Here is a 26,040-nt window from a genome sequence, read left to right on the forward strand (position 1 = left end):
CGGACTAGATGATCTGCTCAGGTCCCTTCCGACCCTACAAACTATGAAACTATGAAACTATAAATTAACTCTAGTGAAATACCTTGCCTTAAGGCATTTGCAGTGTGAAAAATCAGTGTTCATCAGCACCTGATATCTAACCAGTTTTGGACAAATTTAACGTTTATGATGATCCCAAAAGAGGCATTTCACTGCCCTTAATTGCTGGGCATCTCTTTGCATGCCCTAAATTACTGACTTCCTAATAACTGTTCTTGATGGTAGACTTTCTAAGGGTCCACTCCTGTGCGGTGTTCAGTGCCTTTGAAGGGATGCAATGACTTCTGCAAGATAAAACTGAAGTCTATAGTATGAACTGAAGCTTTCCTTACTATTTTTCTGAACTTTTTCCTGAAATATTATGGACCAGTGTGGTACTTCTCTGTCTTTTCCCTCCAGTTTTTAAGTAGCTGTGTGAATTTTACAGGTTTATTTTAAGTAGGGAAATAGAACCCTTTTGGTAAACCATTTCCAAAATTTGTGATTCTTAAATATATTTCTAAATCTTCTAGAGGTTTCAACATACCTTTCCCTGTTTTGGGAGTTGTTGTTTTTTTCCCCAAAAAAAGGTTTATAGTTTCATAGTTTCTAGGGTCGGAAGGGACCTTAGTAGATCATCTAGTCCGACCCCCTGCCATGCTGTTTAAGCTGAAATACTGGCATATCGGTACAATGAGAAGTTTATGTTTCACTTTCCCTTAACCAGTGAAAGTAGCATATCATTCACACAGAGCTGTGCAACTTTTTATTATTTGTGCTCCATGTCCAAAGAACATTTGGACTCTTCCTTGTAAAAAAGGATACAAGGGATGGATACAAAATGATGCCGAGGGGCCCATCCTTGGAATTGGTTTTGTTTTTCTTTTCATTAGTTTCCAAATTACAAGGGTGTGCATAATGAATGGGTGATCTGGTCCTTCTGTTTTATATTTTTTTGAAGGAGAAATACCACATGTTGTCAACGGATTTGGCCTATTTGCTCAGGTTCCATAGCAACCCACTGTTGCTGTGAATTCATTTTGTACTAATCAATTAGAAAATTTTCCTCTAGAAGCCAGGACGAAAGCAGATGGGCCAAATCCTACTTGCCTGACTCAGGCACATAGTCCCCCTGGCTTCAGTGAGATTACCTGCATGAGTAAAGTAAAGGATTTAGCTTGGTGTCTTGGACCCACTGCTGGCTTTAGATTTGTTAGATGATGACATTTATTTTTGGCATTTTGTACAATCAACAAGAAGCAGATAATGCTCTTAGAGAATTGTTTATACGAGGCTATCAGATACATTTGATTTGTACACCGGAGATGGTTGATATGTTTAACAAGAAGGTGTTATTGTGCCTATGTACGTTTTACATGTGAATTGAAATCCATACAGCTATGAGGAGCAAAACTGACTGATGACCCTCTTTAAACAATAGCTTGTGGAATCCCCTCTTGCATCCACATCAATCCTGTTTGCATAAGGAGGTGGGGGGGATTTTCCAGGATACACAACAGTATGTGTCTGTGCCCTGGAAATGACTGCATATGCGAATAGCATTGTTAGTATGCATGAGCTTACTGAAATCTTCCATATAAAAGGTCAGATCATGCACTCCTTGAAGCCCAAGAGAACTTGAATGTGTATTCGATAAGGGTGTAGGTGATTAAAGTCTAGTGTGGACTATAGAGAAAAATTTTCCTTAGCTTTTCTTTGCGCCTTGCCATTATTTCAGTATTGGGGAAGAGTCACACTAGGAAAAGTCTAGGGAACTGTAGTATCAAAAACTATTGCAAAATAGCATAAACTGTCTGACACAAACCAACAGAAGCATTGACATTTTGCACGTGGGACCGTTCCAACTTCAGATTGTCATACTCCTGCCACGTGCGCTGCATGACTTGGGCAAAGCACCGAGAGTGTGAAGTGTAGTAGGGTAGCCCTACTTTTACCATTCCCATACATTTGTTAGATTTAGTCATCTTATTGATCTCCCTCTTCATAAAGATTTCATAAAGAATCTGGGGTTGAAAATATTATGGGCTTGTATGTTGGGGGGGGCGGTTAGCTGGTCTTGGGGTTTCTGTGGCTGGAAAATATTATCTTCTGTCAGCTGGAATAGGGCCATTATGAGAGACAGGATAGGGTGCTAGATGGACCTGTGGTCTGACCCAGGGTGACATTTCTTGTGTCATTATGGGCCTGGAGAGCTAAATTCTGAGAGAGATTTAGGAACTTGGCTTCCTGGAGACATAGATAAAGCATCTTCCAGTTTATTAAGCAGCACATTAGGATTCAGGGTTTCACAGCAGAAATACTAGAAATGTATAGAATTCATATTAGAATCGAACAACTTTGTGGTGAATTAGGACTGTTCTAGTTTATGTTGGTCACCCCCGCAGCTCTAGAAGCACAACTTGTGCTGAAGGTGAATTACTATAGGGCCTCTGAGCCACGGATAAGCCATTCTGATTCCATCGATTAGAGGCCTGTGGATTAGCTAGTTCAGTGCTGGGCCTGATTTGGATCGCCGCTAAACCAGAATTAATCAAGGATAACCTGAAAAGGTCAATGGAATTACACCACTATGCCTGACCTCTGCCAGGGGCCAGTTCGGGGAAGGACAAAGAAGAAAACCCATTCCCCTCCCCGACCTGATCTTTTTAAGGGGGTGTGCTCCTCTGAGTGTGATGGCCACAACTAAAACTTGCCTTTTTGTAGACAGGGGTAGAAAAGGGCTAGAAAATGATCAACTGTTTGTACAAGGCCTGCGCATCCCCCCACTATGTGTGTTTCATAGATTCCTAGATGTTAGGGTCCGAAGGGACCTCAATAGATCATCGAGTCTGAGATAGGCAGGAAGGAGTGCTGGGGTCAGATGACCCTGGCCAGATGCCTATCCAGCCTCTCTTAAAGACCCCCGAGGTAGGGGAGAGCACCACCTCCCTTGGAAGCCCATGTTCCTCTCATTGCCTCAAAGACTTAGGGACATGTAGGGTTAACTACATCTATAGGCGATCATTCCCATTTCCCAGACTGTGAGATTGAAGTATGGTCAGGCTAAGTGAGGAGCTTAAGGTCACAAAGGAAAGCTGTTGCAGAGCAGCGCTTGGTTCCCAAGTCTTGGGCTAGTGCTCTAACCACTCAACACTGCCTCCCCGCTCCTACTTCCCCCACCAAGCCATTGCACATGCATAAGCCCACGTTCTCGCTGGCTACAGAATAAATACCCCGTCTTTCCCTCCAGCTGCCTTACTACCTACACAGTTATTGCAGAGGGAGAGCTACAGCTTTCTGCCTCCCCTCGCAGGAAGGGTGTGTGGCCATGAGTCCATAGACTGCATTCCAGAGATTTCGAGTTAACCATGTCTCGGAGCTGGGAGGAGGGATCTACACGCAGATCAATCCAACCGAGAGCTTAATAAAATACATAGGGTTCATGGCTTCAGGCGCAGACAGCACCGAATGTAATCAAAACACTGTTGGTACACAGGAGTTTAGACTTCTTAGCCAAGACTGACTACTTCTCAGGGGAGCCACAATTACTCGCAGCACCTCCGAGAACAGGCAGCTTCAGGTTTCATTCCTCTGCATTCTCTAGTACCTTTGCTTTGCAGTCAGCTGCGATCAGACCTTCGCGGAAAAACAATGCAGTCAAATGCTGTAGGACCCTTCTACCAGGTATGGGATCTGCATATACCCGGGAGGCAACTTCCAGAGGGAGGCACCCCATGCCCATCATGACAAGGTCCAGTGACCAAGACTAAGGTGGGAGGAAACCAAGGGGGCAAAAGAGGCCTTTTAGGTTTCTAAACCTTCTCGTGCTCAATTGTTTGGGGGTTGTGTGCTCTTTCTACCGTGTTAACTTTGTGTCTAGTAGGAAATACTGTGCAGCTACGCTGTTGTAGCATTGTAGTGTTGTTGCAGCCACGATGGTCCAGGGAATACACAAGCAGCAAGATTTGTGAGGCACAGCAATGCCTTTTATTGGTCCAGGTTTCCTTGGGACAGATGTTAGACTAACTTTTAGGCACAAAATGCTCTTCCTCGGATTGGAGAAGGAAGCAAGTATAGTTTGAAGAAGGGCATTGGGTGACCAAAAGCTTCTCTTAACATTTACCCCAACTGTAAAGGTGGTCCAATAACAGATTTTACTCTGCCTCACAAATCTTGCTTCTCAACTATGCTGTGGCATATAATTTTGTTGTGTTCAGATAGAGGTTCTTTAAAACAAGAACTTTTACCAAGCCAGACAGTTTCCTTCTGGTGATTTTTCAGCTCTGAGTAATTTTGATGGATTTTTAATAACTTTTTGGAAAATGTGACCGATTAATCATTGACTCTCCCAGAAAACGTTTCAAGGGAAAAAAAAAACACTGTCCTGTATTTTAATGTATTATATGTCTGTGCTTATATTCCCCTTGTTTTTAAGTGATGTACTGCACGTATTCTGACAGGAGGCTTAGCTGCGTGAGTAGCTTTCTTTCAGCTACTTGAGGGTTTCGGTTTGCCAGTGTTTTTCCAAAGTCTGCTTGATATCAGGCCCTGATCCTGCAGATTCTTTGCACCATGTTTTTTAGAGCTGGGACCTAAATACTTTCTATGCTCCGGATCCCATTTCCTTCGAAGTCAGCAGGAGTACACTATATAAATATTACCTAAGACTCCAATTTAGTGCATCCCTTCTGACTGCATCAGTGAAACTGCGCTGTCTGGATTGACTTTTTGTTTCTGCCCTGTGACTAGTTAGCTCCATTTGCTCCCTGACAGGCACTAATGCAATGTTAGTGGATCTCTCTGTACCCTTTACTCATACAAGTAAGGGCTTTACTTTGAGTAAAGGCCCTTTTGCATTATAACCAGCACAATGGAGCAGTTGAATGCAACCCCCAAACCAGTTGCAGATACTTTGGTAAGAAAGCATAGGAGCAAATAAATATTGTAAAGTTGGGGGTTTTTCCTTTTAAAATAAGCTTCGGTTTGGAGTGCAACCTTTTTTGCTTCGCGGTGCACGTTTCGTTATATCAGCGTAGGCACTGGCAGAAGCCACGGGGCTTCCCAGACACAAACTGCACCATGCGAATATTTGAGTCTATGCATGTCTCTTAAGTCTAGCAAGACATGCCTATGCAGCGTCTCGCTTCCCCCACAGTGCTAATTACGCAGGCACGTTAATAAATATGTGCAGTACGTCCTGTTTGGAAAGCCCCCTCCCCTTTGTGCATGCTTTCTGTTGACTTTCCTTGTGTCCCTTATAAATTTTTATTTTTTCTGTCTGTGTTTTGTGTTTGTGGTTCACAGGTCCTCCCTTGCATTGTTCATCCGCTTCATCAACCCCTATTGAGCAGTCCCCTTCCCCTCCCCCTTCCCCACCGGCCAATGAGAGCCAGAGAAGGTTGCTAGGCAATGGTGTGGCCCAGCCAACCCAGGACTCTGACTCTGAGGAAGAGTTTGTCCCTAATTCATTCTTAGTTAAAAGTGGCTCTGGAAACCTCTGTGTCCCTGCCAATGGTGAGTTATTCTCTCTACCTACTTTACTGCTTGCTTGTCTTACAAGATGTGTGTGGGCCTGTACAATGAAGGTTTGCTTTGTCTTCCGGGCTTGAATATTAATGCACCCTTTATTGGATGACTCCTGCTTGCAATTTGCTGCTAATATCTGGAAAACGATGTTGCATTGAACCTCGCTGTTTCCTGCGGATGGCATCCCCCTGTCTGTCCGCTAAATGAACCGTTCGTGCTCGGGTTCGAACAAGCCACCCAACGAGACGGCACCTGAGCCCAGCTCCGAAACTTTTGGTTGTGCAGCAGCGGTGCTGAAATGCCACCCACCGCCCGGGAGAGTTTTGTTTGTTGAGTTGGGTTTTTTTTTCCCCTCCCCTTTGATGCGGGAAAAAACAAACAAACTTGGCAAACAAAATCGGGCCCCGTCTGCAAAAGGCCAGTGACTTTCTTTGCTGTTCCTGCTGATGTTTCATTGCCAGCTCAGGTGAAAAATCATGCTTTACGAAATGTCACTTTGGGTTGAATGAGAACAGGCCAGGTGGATGTATCCTGGATGACGTCACGCCTGCCAGCAGCATTTTGTTGAGCCTGATTTTATTGTTTCAGATTGGAGTAGATGTAAAAGTGTCTCGGTGGCTACACTGCAACCATGCTGATGGAAAAAAGTACCTCCTAAAACCTCAGCCCATGGGTTTTTAGACTAGAGACGAGTCGTGACAGTGACACCCGCATGCTCCCTTCACACACATAGGCCACAAATGGCTTATGGACCCACATTTCTCCAGGTTCCCTTGAGAAACAGCCTCCAGATATATTTGGGGCAAGAGCACTATGCTTCCAACTTCCCCCACCTCAGTGGGAGTTGAGGGTACTCACTACCTCCCTGCTTTGAGGATCATCCCTACACAGAGCACGCTGCCTAAACAGGGGGCAAAGGAAATAAAAGTTTTGTTTTACAACTCTGATTCCTCTAGACAATGAGGCGTAACTAGGAAGACAAGGCTCATTGACAAGGACGTGTTAAATTCATCAGGGATGGTGTAACCTGACATAGTGCAGATACCAGCAATGAAATAACAGGGGCCACTCAACCCACGGCCATCCAGCCTGAGTGATAATTGCACACAGGTCTGATTTATGAGCAAGGTAAAGCCTTTCATAGATATCTTTAAAAAAAAAAAGAAAAAGAAAAAGGTGAAAGAGGTTTAGAGCAGCTGGCAACAGCTTAGCCCCATTTATGTTAAGCTTATAGGAAGGTTTCCTTATAGGTTATTTCAAAGTAGGGGGAGAAAAGTTTGACATTTTTAAGGTATCCAGGTTGTAGCCATATTGCTCTCAAGGCAGAAGGAATCGGGGCTCATGGTAAAGGTGCTATCTTTTCTTAGACCAACTAGATGTTTGCAATAAACGATTAAGCCAACTAGATTTTTGCAATTAAAGAATGTTTTTTGCAAAAATCTAGTTGGTCTACTAAAAGATATCACCTCTACCACGAGTCCTGATTCCTTTTGACATTATTTAATTTATTCCACCCCTCCTCAGTTCCCCCTCCCTTTTTTTCCCCTTTTTATCGCATTTGTTATGGTAAAAACAAACTTTCCTTCAGGGCTTTTGGAAGGAGAAGGTTATCTGCTCTGAATTGTCATCATAAGGAAAGCAGTGGGAAATACAATGTTGCATTCATTCAGGAACATGCATAAAATTCATTTCCCCCGCTCCCTCCCCCTACTCCAGCCCACTGGCACAGTTAAGTTTGCAACCCTGTGGGTGACCCTTTGGTGTTTGCTGTTGGACACCTCTTTATCTCCTCTGTATGTATTCAGAAGGAAATAATGGCTGGAGAGAAAGCCAAATTAGCACTTGTGGTAATTAAGATCGTAATATAACATAGGTATGTTTTTATTCCTCTGCTCGTCTACGCGCGCGCGCACACACGCACGCAACCCCCAGGTAAAACGCCTGGGAGAGAGAGAGATGGAAAGACACAGAGAGATTAAAGCCCTTAATCTCTTCTTTTACTAATTAACTGAACAACAGAAAAAGCATTGTTCAGAGTCTGCAGTGGGTTGATGACATTATTGTATTATTGATGTGCTGGTGGTGAGTTAGTGAGACTTCAGGTTCTTTGCCTTTCTACTTATTTATCCTACTCCTCTTCTGGCTGCTTTCTGCAGTGGTTTGTAGACACTTTACAGTCCCCAGGGCCTTCTTTGTGTGTAAAATTCTGCAGGTTGGTAATAAATATGTCCCAGTGTGTCTGGGGTCTCATTTGCTTGGTGACTCTAGTTGTTCAATAATGAGAGGTGCAGGTAAATCCAGCACATCTGTGACCTGCTAGGATGTCACCGTCACTCTGCTATCAGCAAAAAACAAAGGTGACCTTTGAAAGCCACTCTGATTTATTATCCATCCTATCAGTCCATAAGCCGGGAGTTCTCATGAATAAGAAGCACAGAGCATCCAAACCCATCATGGCTAAAAAAACCTAAGACTCTTCTGACCTCTGTAAATGGATTTAATTCCCTTAGTTCCATAAAGTTCTGTTTCTATGAGGCTTAGGCAGCTCAGACTTTAAATGACAAAGGCAGCTCTTTATGTCCCCTAAACAGGGAAAATTAGTAAAAGCTTATTTGGGTTAGAACGAAGTTTAATACAGTTAGAGCACTCATTCGCTGAGCATAGTAGCTGCCTCAGCAGCGGGACTGCCTGAGAATGCCTTGCGAAGGATTTGTGTTGCACTTTTTAATTGATCCCTGCTAGGTTTTCTTTCCACAGCTGTGTAAACTCTGTCTGAGAGGAGTCCATCCAAAGTAAGTAACACCCAGGGAGCTGCACCGCTGTTGCAAATCCCCATGTAAATCGCAAATACAATGCACATGCAACTTAAGAAATATGCTACTTTTTGAAGATACGCTAGACTGGGGTTTTTTTTTCCATTCCATTCAATTCGAACACGAGTGCTCTAGGAAAACAGTCTGCTAACATTTTAAACAAGTACCGCGAAATTAAGGAAGGTAAGGAGAGGCACCGATGTTTTCTTTCTTTTGCATTTCACTTTGTGTTTCGTAATGGCATTCTCAAGGTAAAAACCATACTGGATTTGCTAAAAATGTGTGCAGCTAAATACCAAAAATTAACAGATTTTTCGCTATCAAATGGACTTTTCCATTTGCTCTGTTGGTCCAGATTTGCAAAAGTGGCCGGTGATCTTGGATGTCTCGAGTGTCAGGTACTGAACGTGCAACATTGTAAAAGGACTTCAGTTTTAGGAGGTGCCATTACTCCTCCATTTTCAGAAAATCAGGGCCTTCTAAAATCCATAAAATTAGGTACCCAGTGTTGATAGTTTTCCCAGGTTTGTTTTTTTTACTCCTGTCTCAGTGAATAAAAATCATGCAGTCATGGTGTCTAGCAAGTAGCAAAGGCAGGCAGGAGAAGTGATAGCTAGAAATCAGTCTAAGTTGCTTATAGGGACCATTGCTGATGTCCTCACAATCTTTAATTACTGTCACAGCTTCCCTGTGGAGCAGGGAAGTGCTGTTTACCTCCCCGGGGAGCTGAGAAGCCGGGAGATAAAGCATCAGATTTTCAAAGATAATCAGGTACCTAACTCCACCCCAAGATCTACACCTGAAAGACTTCCTATACTCCTTTGCTGCTGGACCATCTTTAAATGTGTGAACTGTTGTTAAGTGTGTTTAAGTTTTCTTTTTTGCCATCTTGTGTCAGGCATTTGAACTAGACAATAGGAAGGTTAGATGAGGATGCAAAGGTAAAAGAAGCACCTTTAGAATTAGCCTTCTCTATTCAGTAACTTAGATGAAGACCCACAGCATTGAAAAGCACCGTTTTTGGGCACTCGGCTTCAGAAGACACAGAACTGAGCATGCACAACATTAGAAGATGCCAAAGAAAAGCAGGCCTATATCAGTGTTTAAAGACAGGCATCCCAAATTCGACTCTGGTACTCCGTGTACCCCCATGGGTACATCTGTGTAGCTGAAGAAAGCCCCTTCAAAAGTCACAGGTCTCAGGACAGGTATAAGTGGCCGTCTTCTGGTGGAAACTACAGGCTTCGGGTGATAGAGCCCCTTTTGAAAACCTGTGCCCAAGTGTGGTTGACATCTTCCCATCTATTAAGTCTCTCACACATACTGTTCCCAGGCCTGCTTCTCTTCAACCCCTTTTTCTGCACTAGTCCTGTTCCCTTGATGCCAGCGAGGACATTTCTTCACAAACAATTCAGTAGAGATCTCGTTTAGGTTGTTCGGTGTAAATTTACTTCAGTCCAAAATGAAGCTGAGAGTCACCGTGGCACTCAGTTATTATTATACCTTGAATGCCAGCACATGCACTCACCATCGATAATGCATAGGCAGTGCAAGCGTTAGCTTGCAGCCGTAGAGGTCAATGAAACTACACACAAGTGTGCACTCGCATAAGTCTTCTCCGGCGGGAGGCTGAGGAGCTGGTGCAGCTTCCATGGGACTCTTTCCATGGAGAATAAGGGCTGGATCAAGGAGCCATCTCCCTTAGAGTCAATGGCAGAGGAGCTCTCCCGCAGAGGGCTACGGCCTTTCACGGAGCTGCATGTGCATATCTGCACTTCCTATAGATTGCTCTCAAACACGGTTTTACTGTGGGTCGAATCGCTCCCCATTCCCTTTCTTCTCTTTGTGCCGGTAGTTGACAGCGACAAGTCCCCAGCACCCACCCTTTGGTTTCTTTGAACGGAGAGAATGAAGGAAGGAATAGTTTCTCATGCAACCGCAAGGTTTCCTCTGCCCCGCACTTTGAATTACTCGCTCTTTCTGGGCCTGGGCAAGCATCATAGGGGGAGTTCACATTGTCTCTCCATAAGAGTAGGTTTCTCTGAGGTGTTTCTCACTGAGGTGGTAATGACCGGAAAACTTGTTTTCAGTCCCTAACTTACTTCCCCACACTTACTTTCTCTCTCTCTCTCTCTCTCTCTCTCATCCCCTCCCTTAGAAGTAGCTTTGCACCTACTTAACCGCTGCGACATCCACCCCCCGCCCGGCACAACACGCTTCAGAATTTACCCAGGATCTCTCACACTTGAAAGCTAAACAGGGACAGCCTGGTAATACAGTTTGGTTTTTCTCATACCTTCAGCTGGTTAAATTGGAAATGTCAGTGGAGCAATGCCATTTTACACCAGCTGAGCAATAGCATTACAGGTAGAAAAGGGCTACCAGTAGTAGTAGAGAAAGTTCTTCGGGTAAATCCGATATCTTTGATTAGACGGACTCAAATAGTTGGAAAAAATCTTCTTAGCAAGCTTTTCGGTATAAATGCCCTTCGTCAGGGTAGTCAGGTAGTAGTAGTCAGAAATGCGTGTTCTCTGCACCAAGTTGCTCACAACTATAGATATGCCTAGGATTATCGTCCTCATTATTCCTATTTGTGTAGATCAGCAGTGTGTCGGGTGCTGTGCATATCTCTAACAAGCATATAGTTTCTGTCATACAGAACTTACCATTGTGAGTCAAAGCCCACTGAAGTCAGTTAGAAGACTTATATTAACTAGTCAGCTTTGAATCGGGTCCTGTGACTACCCTTGCATACACACCCATGTGCACGACTAGTCCCAGAGGTGTTAAATGCTCACAGGTTCAAGCACGGGCTTAGGCCTTTGCAGGCTCAGAGCCTGAAAGAGAGAGAGAGAGAAATCAGAATGTGAAAGAGGGCTGAAAAATGGAATAATTAAAGCCTTTTGAAAGACAATGGTGCTTTGTGAGGACAAAGGGAGGAACTTTCAGGGATTTGAAAGGGGACCACAGCAGAACCTTTGATACTATGGTATTAATAAATGATGTTTTTCTCATCTAATTATAAATAATGAATACCGATTATATTACATTTTCTTTTATGTATGACTTGATGCTTTTTCACAAGGCCCAGGAAAGCCCCTTTGCCTCCTCACAGCGAGTGAACAGGAAGGATGTTCTGCTGCTAAATGCGCTAAATACGATCATGATCATTAGCCATTGCAGCCCCTAGTAGCCTTCCATCAGGGGATCGCGGTGCCAGTTGGAAATGTATATTAAACCAATCTCTCGGCACCTATGTGGCATTAGCACTGCTTGTGCTTTTAGAGTATGGGAAACTGAGGAACAGGACGTCCCAAGCCAAAATTTTCTTCAAGTATGAGGTCAGAGTAGGTCCAAAAAAATTACAACAATCTGAATTTGAAATAACTTCCGTTTCTTGGGTTTTTTTAATCTTTTTTTTTCTTTATAATTTTTATCAACTATTTTCTGGCAGCTTCCCATTTATCCTATCACGGTTTTGTAATGGGCAATTATATTTTGAAATGATGTTATCACCTTATTCACATAGCAGAATTTCCCCCTCCCCCCAAAAAATTCATGATCTAAACAGTTTTTTCATAAATGTGTTTTAAAAAAAATCAGTAAAAGGTATTTTAAACCGAACAAAGATAAAAGATCAAGATAAAACAGGGCTTGTTTGGGTTTTTTTGCAACAAAGCAATGTAAAAAGGAGGCATTTTTGACAGGAAAGAATTGTTATGCAATATATTTTGATCTGTTCGCAGGCCCCCGGCACACAGTCATTGAAAGGCACCTGGGGATCTGACCCCCGGTCCCAACAATAATGCCTCCTGTTCTACACATGCATAGCAAGAGGTGCAATTTTGGGATTAGGTACCGGATCCCAATCACACCCTTTCCCTTTGCCCATGCCAGTGTAGCCTTGAATCCTGATCCCAGGCTTTGCCTGCACCACCAAGTTGAAAGCCATGTGCCCTCAGTCCAGCATGACCAGGTGCAATCCTCATCTGATTTTCAGCCACAGATCCAGGACTGCACTGGGCCGGTTGGAAACCCGGGCTGGAGCCAGCAATCAGGTGTTTGTCAACACCAGCCCTGGAACAGCCCTGGACAGGCCACACATTTAGTTTAAGGCACCACAGAAAGGAGTGTTATATGTGAACATTTTTATGATTGGTTTGCCATTTTATAGCACCTTTAATTGGGTGCATGTAGGGCTCCCTTGCCATCTATGCTGTGATTAACACAGAAATCGCAGCATAAGTGTAATGCATAGAGGGGGCCCTAAGTTCCTATTTGAGCCCCTCAAGTATCGTGTATCTGGCCTGAATCACTTTGGACCAGATTTCTGAGCTTCTGAACATCTGCATCTCTTACTGTGTCCACTGAAATCACCCAGATTAGTAGATTTGTTTAGCTGCAGAGCCAGTAAGTGTCTTACTACACAACTACTTGCCTTGACCATCAAGACCCTCCTTCCTCCTGCCAAGAGAAGAGCTTTTCTAAGCACCGTCGGTGGGGTGGATCAGATCATGCATTATTCCCCTCCAGTCCTGCTGGAAAATGGAGCTGTCCTCGGGTGCTGCTCCTCCAATTCCACTCTTACGGTTAGTATGGGAGGTTAGATATAGGGCATGGGATATAAGCTTCCATGGGATATTTATACTTTAGGTGGCCACTTGCCTTGGTCTTACTGAAGGCTGACTTGTGTTTTAGGTTTGTGTAATGAGATTATTTGTTTAAACTGGCAATTGCTTGGCTTAAGTATGAACCAGAGGTAAGCAACTCATATACTGTGGGATCACATCCATCACTGAAGTCAGTGTGAGGCTTTCCATTAACTTCAACAGGATTTGGATCAAGCTCTTACTGCACTGAAGCTCAAATCGGACCCAGCTGAGGTCAGTCTGGCTTTAACAAGACCAAGTTTGGCCCTGAATACCAAATGCACAGAAGGTGGTTTCCCTACAGATAGTAAACGTCACTCACCATGCTCAAGAGAGCAAAGTTATGATTGTGACATTCAGCAGAAAAGAACAGCCTAGGGAGTCACCTTTCCAGAGCGGCAGGAAACCACACTGAAACAGTTAAAGCAGATCTATAGCACTGTAGCAGCGATAAAACCGTATCTGCGTGCGTGCAAATTTACATAGGAGTGGGCTCCCTCTTTAATGCAAGCCACATTGAAAAGTGTGCACAGAGGAACCCCACTCTGAGGAAAGACAACTGGAACAAATTATATGCATTCAGACTTGTTAAACTGAATTGGCAGCAGAAATATTCCTAGTAACCTGAGCATTACAGCAGCACTGGTATAGTTAAGGTTATGTCAGCTTTTCCATTTGAAACCCCTGCTTTCAGAGGTGTATATCTGCAGTAAAAATTCACTGCAGGCTGAAACTTGACAAGCTGTGCAGGGTCTCATCTCAGGAGAAAAAAAATTATTTTTACAAAATTGGAAAAGGAAAAGCAAAAAAAAAAGCTATTTGGCTTTAAGGTACCAGAGCACAAACAAAAATAGCAGGGCTTGGTCTTTGATGCCTGTGTGCAAAACTGGCTTTGTGGCTTTAAATGTGTAACATGCAAATACATGATGAAGTCTTTGCTCCAGAGAAGGAATTAATCTCTGCACTGTTAAAGAAAATGAAGCATTTATTTATTGCCCATTTGATGGTTATTGACTGCAGAGCCTGAAGTGTTTTGATCTGTGTCGGGTCACGCTCATAAAAAGAGTGTAGGGAGATTAGCAGGGAACGAAGCTCCCAGTAGATAAGATCCCGCTGGGATCTCAGGCATAGTAGGGCGACAAAAAGGAGGAAGTGGTTGGAGTAGAGCGGGGGTGGGAAAGCTGCATCTGACTGCCACCGACTGCCTAAGTGTTCTTGGTCTAGGCACTTAACCTTTCCCTATCCCATCTGCCGCATGATGATGCAGCAAAGCAGGTGCAGTTCTGGGCTCAGTCCTGCTAGCGTACCAGCTTCCTGCCTGTGTAGCATGGTTAGCCTAATTGGCGTTGCCCCTGATTCATATCAGTATAAATAAGAAAAGAACCAAGATCCTGTGTTACCTTTCTCCCAGTCTTGAAGTAATTAGTGTTTGGTAAATGCTTTGAGTTTCTTGGTTGAAAGGCATTCTGGAAGTACCAGGTAAAACTGATTTATTTGACCTCATTCTGAGCCCAAGAAGGCAGAGGTCAGAGGGCTTCCTGAAGGCGCTGTGGGTTGTATGCACCTTGCTGAGTTGTGACGGTTATTGATACAGCTCTTCCAGACCCGCAGGGGAAAATGAGAGCATTTAGAATTGCAAAATGTTTGAAAATACTGTGCAGAGTTTGACGGTGGCTCACTCCTGGCTGAATCATGTTTTCATGGTGCAGTGGAGCTCCCAGTTGGGAACGAATTCTGGTTTGGAAAGCTTCTTCCATTAGTGGTTTTCAAATCGCATGTCTCCATTTTAAGTGATGGCCCGGGGGCTCTGAACTGTATTTGTCAACTCTGATTTGCTAGCCACTGTGGGCCACTGATTAATTTGCAAGGAGCAAAGATCCAGGCAATTCTTTTGCTTTAAAGTACCTGTTCTCTAGGACTTGAGCATTCAATAATGTGCCAGCCTCCGGAGATATCTCTTCCCCTCCTTTTTACATTTTCTGTGCTTTGCATTATCATTTGCCAGGTAAATTGTAACACACTATTAATCTCAACCCAGAGCATCGTGTGACCCTCTTCAGCTAAAAAAAAAATCCCCGAATAAAACCACAATATCCTTAGGTGGAAACACTGGGGCTCTATGTGGAGGGGGGCCAGGGCAGGCAACATCTCTGAGGCTGCACTTCATTGATCAAGGGGCTCCTGCCATTGCAAAGTAAGTGTTGAAATATAGACAGAAGAGACTGCTGCTTCTGGTTAGCAGATGTGAACCACACTGTACCATTTAAAGCCACTCACCAGGCATACCCAAGTGCTGCCACCATAGTGGTTTTATTCAAGAAACAAGGGAACACTCACTCATGTATCTAACAGCAGGACAAAGTCCTTAGGACCCATGGATAGCAGTAAAGCTGATGTGACAGACAGTTCTGGCATAGAAGGAGCCTTTGATCTAGGAAGGATTTATACGAAAGACTGTCACACTTCCTTAGGAGTCAATTGGGTTAAGCCTTTGAGGACAGCAAGCCTAAGTCTGCATGCCCTACATAAGCATTCATGTTTTGCTGGCAGTTTGGAAAATGGCCAGCCTCGAAGGGTTAACAGTTTTGTTTGCTTGCTTTTCATTCCCATCTTCGGTATTTACACAGAAAAGCCACGTGCATCTGAGGTAGCTGGTCTTGCCTCTTAGGTCAGTGGTTATCATCAGTTTAAAGTCCATGCATACAGGGTCCGCATCTCCTAATGCTTCGAGCCTGGGAACGAGTGTCAGGGGACTCAGGAACCAGTTCAGTTTGCTTTGTGATGTAGGGCAAGATACTTGATGGCTCTGGGCCTGGCTTCTCCATAACCACAGTGGGAATAACAACAGCTATGCTCCCCCACTTTGTAAAGCACCTTGAGACCCTCAAATAATAAGATATGAGGAGAGGCTGATGGGGCTAGGCACATTCAGCTTGTGGAAAAGGCGCTTAAGAGAGGACATGATAGCAGTCTTCAAATACTTGAAGGGCTGCCGTAAAGAGGGAAAGCTCCTTTTCTCTCTTGCTGCAGAAAGGAGGGCATGGACCAAGGGCTTGAAGTTGCAGAACAGTAAATTTAGATTGAATACCTGAAAAAACATTTTCACTGTGAGACTAGTAAATGAGTGGAATAGGCGCCTAGGGAAGTAGTGCACTCTCCATCACCCAAGGTGTTCAAGAAGAGGTTGGACAGCCACTAGTCAGGGATGATATAGGCATAACTATGCCTGGTTTCTACCATGGGTGATTCCCACGTTTCTGGGCTTTGCTGGTTGCTGCTCCTACCCTGACCCTCTTCCCGTTTTGCTGTTACATGTGTCAGGGTGTTTTTAAGCCTTCCCAGAGGCACTGGGGGTTGGCTACAGCCAAGGCTGGGGACTTCAACTGGTTCAGCTGGGGATTCTCCTACTAGGAGCAAAGCCAGAGGTTTCTGGCTAGAGAGTCTTGTCAGGTTGATGCCACATTTGGGGTCAGGAAGGAATTTTACCCCATGATCAGATTGGTGCAGACTGGGGGGGGGGGGGTGCCTTCCTTTGTAGCAGGGTGTGTGACCCTTTACTTGGGACCTCTTGAGCATATATTGACATCATTTTATAGAAGCAGGACATTGGGTGTCGTGTTTTCCCTGCTTTGCTTGTGGCAGGTTAGGGTGTTAGGTCAGTGTTGTATCAGGGCTGAGGGTAGAGTTTAGATTATGATTATATAGGAGAGTTTAGATAGGGATGATCCTGTCTCACACAGGGGGTTGGCTTAGATGACCTCTGGAGGTTGCTTCCATCCCTACTTCTCTATGGCTCCGTGATAAAAATGCAAAGTATTATTATTATGCAGGCACAATATTCTGATGGCAAGTCCAAAGCATAGCTCCTGGAGCCTTCTTGCCAACTTTAAAAAACGTATTCATTTCTGTGTAAATTAGAGGTGGTCTAAGGTTCCTGAGGTATTGTTAACATAGCCCCCAGCATCACAAAGTTTGGGCTCCCTTGTTGTAATGTGTCCATGAGGTCCTTTGTGGGAAGATTTCATGGGAGATCTTTTCTTTTCCCATTTTACAATTAAACCTACTAAAGAGCAAAGACATGGAACACAAAAGAACCTGTTTAAATCATATGAGCGTGTGACAGAGATGGATGAAAGCCAGGCATTTAATACAATACATCCCCGTTTATAAAGTGTCAGCTCGTGTAGACATCCCAAGGTACCAGAAACTCTGAAAGGCCTTATACAGCAACTCTCTTTGAGGCAGCATTGAAAAACAAGGAACTATCTTACTTTGAGCATTTAAGCCTGATTCTGCCACCTTTACTCCTATTCAACAGGGTCTCAGCAAGCAGTCTCGCAACTAAGGCGTAAGAAGTCAGACTTGAGCTTTTGGCAGTTGCCTCCTATACAGTGCATCCTCACTTATCCGAATGGCACACCAGTCTTCACCATGATGATGTGACACTATCACACATCCTGATAGTTACCAACAGTGAACGAACTGGCAGGAAGATGCAAGAGGAAGGTAGAAGCAGTGCAAGAGAAACTACGTGTTATTAACCAGCTGAAGTCTGGGACTTCAGATAGCATGAGAAGGGATGGTGTAAGGAAAGATATGAAGGTGAAAGAAAAGAAATGGCTATACTTCTCAGGGACCATGTTACACTTTCACTTATCTAAACGGACTCAGCTGGTCAAGCAGCTTTTTGGCACATGCTTTGCCAAGGGGGTTGGATAGTCAATGATATACTGTAGTTTCTAGTCAGTGAGTTGTAGAGCCTGTTAGACGTGGCAATCAAATAGGCAAAAGGCTGTGAACCTTGTAACCTGCTTCTCTTACCCGCCTTTCTGCAAGGGACTGGCTGGGCCTGTCACTACAGACAGTTAATACCTGCATTTTCTAAATTTCCTGTAACTTCTGGCCTGGATCTGTGCTTTTTCTTATTATTCCACAGCCCTGCAGACACAGAATCCATTCTTGCCTCTACTACGGAGTCCTTATTTAGCCTTTGGGCAAATCATTTTATCTTACGGTGCTTCATTTTCCCTGTCTTTTAAAGGGACGTAGTATACAGGCAAGAACCTGTCTCTCAGGGGTTTTCAGGTGTAGTAAAACAATGTTAGAAAGCCTTTTGGAGTCATCAGACGTAGAGGTGCTGCGTATATGAACCTGCACTTTTCTATGCACATGATTCTTATTGCCGCTGGTGGGTGTTGTGTGTGGGCACAGGCAATGAGATGAGGCTTTGTATCATCGTAGGTATAATTCCAAATCATTCAGCCATGGCAGCCCTGGAGTTGGACTTGGGATCCTCCTACACAAGCAGAGAATTGAGCTTCTTAACCTGGCTCAAAGAAAGTCGAGGTGGCAACACATGCCTCATTAGCGCAACAGCAATGGTAGTGGGCTTGGAATCCAATAAATAAAGCAGCGCACAAAGCCTTGGAGTGCTTCATAAGCAACACACACAACTGGAAAATCAATGCTTTTGAAACATGAGGTGGCAATGGGAGAAGCACAGTGCTGAAGTGGTGCGATCAGATGATTTAGTTATAGCTATAAATCTAGCTGAGGTGTCGCAGCAGCTTGATGGGACTCAGAATTTCATAAGAATCTCAGCACAAAGCCTCTTGCATTAATCACGTCTGTGGGCGATACGTGCATGGGGGAGGAGCATCAGTGACTGTCTAGAAAGGCTTGTGTCGGCCAATATTGGGAGTGGTAAAACAGGAGCTTAGAGATGGTTATAACCAGATGGCCAAAGTACTCATTATACAAATACCTACTTTTTTCTAGATATTTATATGAGAAAATGTCTCCCTGGACTGAAAATCAGGAGAGAGATCACCTTAGTTTCAAATTCATCTGACTCTTTTTTTATAGCTCAGGCTTTATGGGAGAGTCGCACATCACACTGCCCAATCCAAAATTGTTTCCCATACAGTACAATTCCCATACAATTTTGAAATTGTTGTTAAGCCTGGCTTTAATAATAAGATATCACCTCCTCTGGAGGCCTGTACCGCGGTATAGTACAGCTTATCCCTTCTTCTTGATAATCAGTCAGAAATGTTGAGATTATTCCTGGGTGTATTATTTTAAACAATTCCTTGCCCTTCAAAATGTAAAGGAAGTCCATGATATGAATGTATCATGGATATCCCTGGACTAGCACTACCAATATATTACTTTATCCGAACTATGCACATTCACCTGCTGATAGCCTTCCTTATTAGCACCCCCTGATCATTTCTAATCCTCTTGTTTTAATTATACCTTTCCTGCACATTGCTGATACTGCAGATCAGTGCAGGTTGATACTGTTCCAGATGTGCTGTGAACATCTAGGACCCCCTGGCACCTGTTACACTTAAGACGTGATTAATCAGTTAATCGTGTTGTAAGTAACAACATGGCCACAGATCAATGCAGTTAATGACAAAATAAAATAAGGAATAAGCCATAAAGTTATTAGGCATATTTTGTGTGATAACTTTGTGGCTGGTTACCATCACACCTTCAATTGCATGTGTGGCTAGGCATCAGCTGATTGGAGATCCCGAACTTAAGCGTGTTCCTGAGCCTGGGCTCCCCCTGCGCCAGCAGCATGGCGTGAATGGGACCTGATACCCCATCCTGCAGTCACACCTCCTGCCATGCATGTGTGGCATAGCATGATTGTTGGGATTGTGCATCAGATCCCATCATACCTTTAAGCAAATATCTGCCAGGGGCCCTAGAGAGCACAAGATCAAGTAAATGCGAAAGAGGTTCAGCCACAATGTGGAGTTCACTTTAGATTTGCTTATATAAAAAAAAAAGGCAGACCTACGATCAATACTGAGAGTTGGTAAGTGAGAGAAGGCATAGCAGGCGTTAGAGATACAGCCGAATGTAGACTGAATTAAAGGCATCCATAACACTTCTGATACGCAAATGAAACTTGAAACAAGAGGTTAGCTCAAAGGGTAATAGCTTCCAGCCAGAATCTGCTGTAGGCTACCAGACCACCCATCCCTCCCTCATCAGTAAGGTCAAAACAAATATAGGATTTGACACTTAGGCAGTAATTTGCATGGGCAAGATTGACAAGATTCTGTTGAATCACTAGCAGGTATTTTCAAAAATCTGTTGCGTGTCACTACTTTTAATAATAGAAATAATTACGTTGTTCCTTTCCTTGTAGGATCTCAAAGCAATTAGTGAACCAAGCCTCATGGCACCCCTGTGAGTCAAATAAGTATAATAATCCCCATTTTACCAAGAAGAAAATGAGGCAGAGGTCAGATAAATGACTACCCTGAGGTCACACAGGCATTATGTGACAGCATGAGGAATAGAATTTACCTCTCCCTACTCCCAGTCTCTTGTTCCAGCCACTAGACCATGTTCTTTCCAAAAACCATCACAGGCACATTCAGGATGCTTCAATAATATTGATTTCAGTATAAATAAGAAGCCTCAGTGCTATTAATAAAATGAGTCCAGGACTTGCTTTTGTACCTGACTTCACTAGTTGATGATGGCTCAGTAGGAGAAACACAAGGTTTCTTGTGTTTACGCCTACAGATCTCATAGGAACACCTTGAAAGTTAAGCACCCAGGTATGGGATTTGCATACACTAATGCCCAGCTGTGCATGAAAATGCAGGTGTTGCAAGCATGGGTGCAGCTTTTGCAAGGCAGCTGAAGTGACTGCCTTGGAAAATGTGGTTCTGTTTTCTGAGCTTATGCAGGTTTGACCATTTGAAAACCTTTTTTCTCATTTTTGTCTTTAGGATTGCAGTTTGTACAGCCAAAAAACTGACATTCTTTTTTCAGATAAAATTCTCACTTCTCATAGTCTCAGTGTACCATACGTCACACCATTGACCTCCACAGGACTTTCACCATATTAAGGACTGAGTTGCAATTTAGAATTGTCCTGACCACTATAGGCTGTATAGTAAACTTAGTTTTCACCCTTGAAGCATTTTCACCAGTCCACGGTCAAACTTCCTCTGACCCACCCTGATATAAAACATCAGCAATTATCCCCAGACACTAACCCATCACACAGAAAACTGAATAAGCGCTTTCGTTTATTAGAAGTTCTCTAAACATTGCCAAGGTATTAATTCATGTTGCCTTCACTATCTCTGTTGGAAACGAGTTCCTATATTCACTCTGCTTGTCACAAAAATGGACCCTCCTCAATTTATTTTTACCTCTTCATTTGAGCCTCTGTTACCTAATGAATCCAGTGATCTCACATAGGTCATACCTCTCTTGTAGCTATTTTGTCCCCACCTTTATTGACTGTAGCATTAATCTAAAGGTTTGGGAGGTGGCCCGAAAAGCTTTATTCATATTTTTCCAACTGTTTTAGGTTGTTGGAAAGGAGTTAGCCCTGGACATTTCTTTTAAGTGTGCACATGTCTATCCTCTACTATTAGTAAGTAGGTTATGGATGATCCTGAATGAACAGCAGGCTTGCACGCTTCTTTGATTAGTAAATTGTTACTATCCAGAGGCAATTGTTTTATATAAAGCCGTATGGTAAGAATTTAGTCAGGAGGTTTTCAGCACGGTAGCTGTATTTCTGATAGATTGGGGACGTGAAGAAAGAGAAAGGAGCTTTAAAGACTGGCATAAGTGACTTGCATGTCCAAAAGATAATCCCCAAACACACCTGTGCAGTAGAAACACAACACATGGATTAGTGATGTACTTAATCTGTCACTATGGCATTCCCTCGCTGAACTGCCTGAGTGGTTTCTGCTACCCCGGCTCAAGTTCCTCTGCAGCTTTATCAGCGTCCACATGAGTTCCAGTGGATTTCGATACCGAACAATGCACGTTTGTTCATTCATTTCAACTGTGATCTCGAAGGTGGAATTTTAATGGAGCGAAAAATGAGGGGAGGAAAGGAAAGACAAAATAATAACCCGTACACTGAAACTCAACGCCCAGTACCGTTGCTCAAGCTTTGCATTCACATCTGCTACTCTTTTCAGAAGCAATTCAACCCCTAGCCACATCTCCATATAGTCGAACTCTTCCCGTGGTATTATTCTATCAAGAGCGCAGAGCTTGGAGGGAGTCTTACTATTTATTCCTGAGGTTTTAATCCAGCCAGCTAGCCTCTGTGCTTAGTGAACCACAGCTGGCATCATGTTTGCAGACTAAAACGCGCAAAGATCTAAACCCCGAGCCCGGGCAACTGCCTTGCTAGCTCTGTCATTTCAGGGAAAGGCCTCTCAATTCAAAATGTTCCTCATAAAAGGCAGGGAAATAAGAGAGGAGCAAAAAGGATGAGATTTCTGCTGCTGCTGACCATTTGCAGAAAATAACAAAATACAGCGGGTCGCAGAAGCCAATTTCTGGCCAACGTGCGTATTAAACCTCTCCATGCAAACAGCAGCAGCGGGAAGAAGGGGGGCGGAAGAGGAGCAGAGTCCCAAGCACACGGAAACATGTTTTGTTTTAAATATATTTGAGTTCCCCGCCTGGCCTGGTGCACTTCCTGCAGCACTGAAGCGCCGTAAATTGAAAAGGCTCAAGCTGGAAACCGAAGCGTTGAATTCCAGGCCTGGCCGGAGCGGCAGGGGCTGCCAGGATGGTTTATGCAGCTTCCTGGAGGGAAGCCAAAGGAGCTGACCGCCCTGAGTGCTGGAACCAGTGCCAGGCAGCCGAAGAAAAACATTGCTTTGACTAAGAAGGCAACTGTTTGTTTGTTCTTCCAGCTAGGAAAAAACCAAGTGGCTCTTAGCACTGGCGCTGACAGAAGAGGTCAAAACCGAAGGCAAGGACATCAGGTTATCGAGGAAAGGGGGCAAAGGTTGGGTGGGGAGGAGGCACAATTTTGCGCTTCTCCCCCCTCCCTTATCTTCTGTGGCAGTCTGAGCCTGGTCCTCAGTGGTTTAACGTATGCATTTTCCCTTCTGCAAAAATACAGCAGTTTTCTGATTTCCATGAGCTGCTTAAAGAAAGGAGCAATTACCATTATTACTAATGTCTACAGAGGCCCACACTCTGTGGGGACTCCCGGGTGTCACCATGGTAATAGCACACATTGGAACGTTATTCTTTTTGTGCAGTCTACAAGCGCTGCTAATATAGCGGCGAAAAATGCTTTCCTGGGGGACTCCGCTCTTGAGCAAAACAGCCGTTGAGCACTTGGGATTTCGGGCTTGGTCCCATTGACTTCAGGGGTTATTTTCAGAAGAGGCAGAAATGCAGGACCAGGTAATCTGCAAACCTGGCTAATACGCAGGCTCTCTTTCTTCCTAATGCTTTGATAGCCTGGTAAATTCTGGTTTAGGATGAACACTTTCCCCCAGCCTCTTCTCTCTTGCTCTGTAGCATGTTACGTTCGTGTGGGCTCCTAGTAGGTTTTGCCATGTGTTCAGGACAGCACAAGACCTAGGGGGACCTGGGGTTTTGGATAACTCCTTGCCTGATGTTGCCATTTCCTGCGTGGCGTTTGACTCGGTCTCTTTTGTTACTTATTTTGGAAACTTTAATACCATTTGAATTCTAATAAGTGCCCTGTTTGCAAGCAGGAGGGCCCTGGCATCGAGATTGCAATATCCTGCCAGGGGAATTGTTGGCTGCCTGTACAGTGTCAGGTTTAAGGATCCCTGGAGTCCAGCTGGCAGGACACAGGGATATGAGTGGAGCCAAAGATCCAACTACAAACTACTATCTTCCTCTCAGTTTTTACTGCCCTCATCCCCAGGTAATGTCCTTCTTGTCCTTGCATTGGTTGCCCAGCCCATGCAGCTGACACAGCTGTTTTTGTAGCATGTTAAATGTTTCTGATCAGCAGTAATTAAAATGAATAATCTCTGATGAAAGATCTTATGAGTGATATTAGTAGCTGTTTCTTCTGCAGACGTCAGGCTCCCACTCTTGAGACGGTGTTTTAAAGTGCCTGCTCCTGGAATTCGGTGATTAGCTGAGAAGTTCACCTGCCATTCAAAACACAGCACGCTTCTCGTCCATCCCGATTGTGGCGGGGGGAAAGACTTAAAAATGTGACTTGGGTGGAAAAAAAAAAAGAACTATATGTTTATGATTTGTTAAAGGCTCGTGATAAGCCAGATGGCATGATCTGGGGACTCTACTTCGTGTCTTGATGTCATTGTCAATACTGAATGATGGGTGAAGGAGGCCCCCGCTTTGGTTCTTACCAGGATTTGTGCTGCTTGTCGGCCATGGAAAAGGGTTTTAATTGTTCCCAGGAGGTTGTGTGGGAGGAGATGGCCCTGCAGATAGGAAGCTATCTCTGGGGGGCTGTAAACCCCCAGACATAAGAGGCATCACCAAGGAGGAGGCTGCCCATCATATCCACTGCCACTCAGGAGGATCTTCCTCCTTCCCCTTTCTTCTCAGGGCTTCCCAAATCTATGTCCTTCTTTATCCACTTAGTCTTCTTGCAAGAAAGCCCTTGTTTATGCTAGAAGGACATCCAGTTCAACCCCCTGCATAGCTTACGTGGCACTTGCAGACTCCCAGTTAGAAACTAGAGTTGTTAAACACTTCTGCAGAGTCTCCCTTTTCTCCACATCCAGAAGAGGTTAACGTAACCATACAAGGTCCTCAGGTCCATGTAATGCCCCTTAAAGGGTTAAATGGTAACACGGAACCACAAAGGTCCGTCATGCCTAGTCCCTTTGCACTACGATAAGCTCTGCTCAATAGGTGGAGGGCCCTGCAGTCATAGAGAGTAGCTGGGCTTACTCCTATGCAAGCTGTTATCAACTGGGGGTACACGTACCCCTCCTGGGGTACTTTGAAAGGTCCCAGGGAGTATGCGGGGGGTGGGCCGGGACAGAGCGCCACCACCCCGCGATGCTGCTTCACAGGAGGGCCGGGGTGGGGCGAGAGCAGGGTTGCACAGATGCCATGCTGACACTTCTCCACTGCCGGTCACTCCCCTGCTCTGTGTGTGGCCACTCCCCACCCCACCCCCACCTCCCATCGCTCTGTGTCAGGTTGCTCACCATCCCCACCCCCCCGGGGGATGCACTTATTAAAAAGGGGGCCACCAGGGATATACTTATTAAAAGAGGTTGAAAACTGCATTTGGCAGGACTAGGATTTGGCCCGGTACATTTGCACACAAAGTACAGCCTGAGCTTAGCCACCTGTCAGAGAATGAGAAGGCACCCCAAGCCAGATGCGCACTGCTTTCGAATTGCCGTGCCGGGCATTTAGGGGGGAGGCGGGATGACAGGCTAACATTAGCCTTGCTAATATCTTGAACAAATGTTTTTCCGATTAATTAAAATAAATTGGCATAACAAGAAACACAGTGTGGGTTCTTAAAAGTGCAGAGTTGTTTTCTAATGCGGCTTCCCGTTAGAGCAAGTCCCTTAATTATCTCTGTTCGTGCTCGAAAGCAAATTTGGTGTGTGTGTGAGGTTTTTTTTCCCTTAGAAATGAGCGTTGCCTTGTTCCCTTTGCTGCTTAAAAATCAGGGGGGTAGGTGAAGGAGGAGTAGTTGTGAATGATGGAGTCTGTTTCCTCCTAGAAAAACACACTGCACCTCTTTGCACCCCCTTGGAGTGATGATGGGCACATTTATAGGGGAAGAAATTTCTCCTGTGTTTCATGATGGTGCCAGCCTCCTGAATGCTCTGATTTTATTTTTTAAATCCAGCTGAGTCCAAACAGTTGCGTGGCAGTCACACTGAGACACCAGCAATAATGGGAGCAGAAGGACCCACCTACTTCTCTCTCAATGCAAAGTGTAAAACTGATGAAAAGACATGGCGAAAATTGTGAGCCATAAAACAATCCTGTCCCTGGTGGAATGAGTAAGGAAGGTGATATTGTTATAGACCCTGTTATTGGCCGTTCTCTCCACTCGTGAGAATGAGATTTTTATACAAATGTATAATTTGCAGCACCAGATTCCAGACTGTGATGAGAGCTCACGTTCATTTTGTTAGTTGCTTCTTAAACTGTGGCTTGTTTAGCAACATGCGTGTTGCATGCCCACCTGTAGTGCAGCGAGGGTAGTATGCTCGCAGGGTTTCATCCCGCTCTCATAATAAAGAGGTAGA

At 44.3% G+C, this 26,040-nt stretch overlaps 1 protein-coding gene across 5 annotated transcripts in view; it reads left to right on the forward strand.

Moving 5' to 3' along the window:
* The window catches only part of TENM4 (teneurin transmembrane protein 4), a 760,950-nt gene that overhangs the window by 452,434 nt on the left and 282,476 nt on the right, over positions 1-26,040 (forward strand). For 4 of the 5 annotated variants that reach the window (XM_019530413.1, XM_019530416.1, XM_019530415.1 and 1 more), the window contains exon 5: positions 5,323-5,532. The exons of the other annotated variant lie outside the window; for it this stretch is intronic. In XM_019530413.1, coding sequence (XP_019385958.1) covers positions 5,323-5,532 — 210 coding nt within the window. The remainder of the gene's footprint in view (positions 1-5,322; positions 5,533-26,040) is intronic. 5 annotated transcript variants of the gene reach the window in all.

Source organism: Crocodylus porosus, unplaced genomic scaffold (genome assembly GCF_001723895.1).
Source record: "Crocodylus porosus isolate Cpor-Errol unplaced genomic scaffold, CroPor_comp1, whole genome shotgun sequence".
NCBI lineage: Eukaryota > Metazoa > Chordata > Crocodylia > Crocodylidae > Crocodylus > Crocodylus porosus.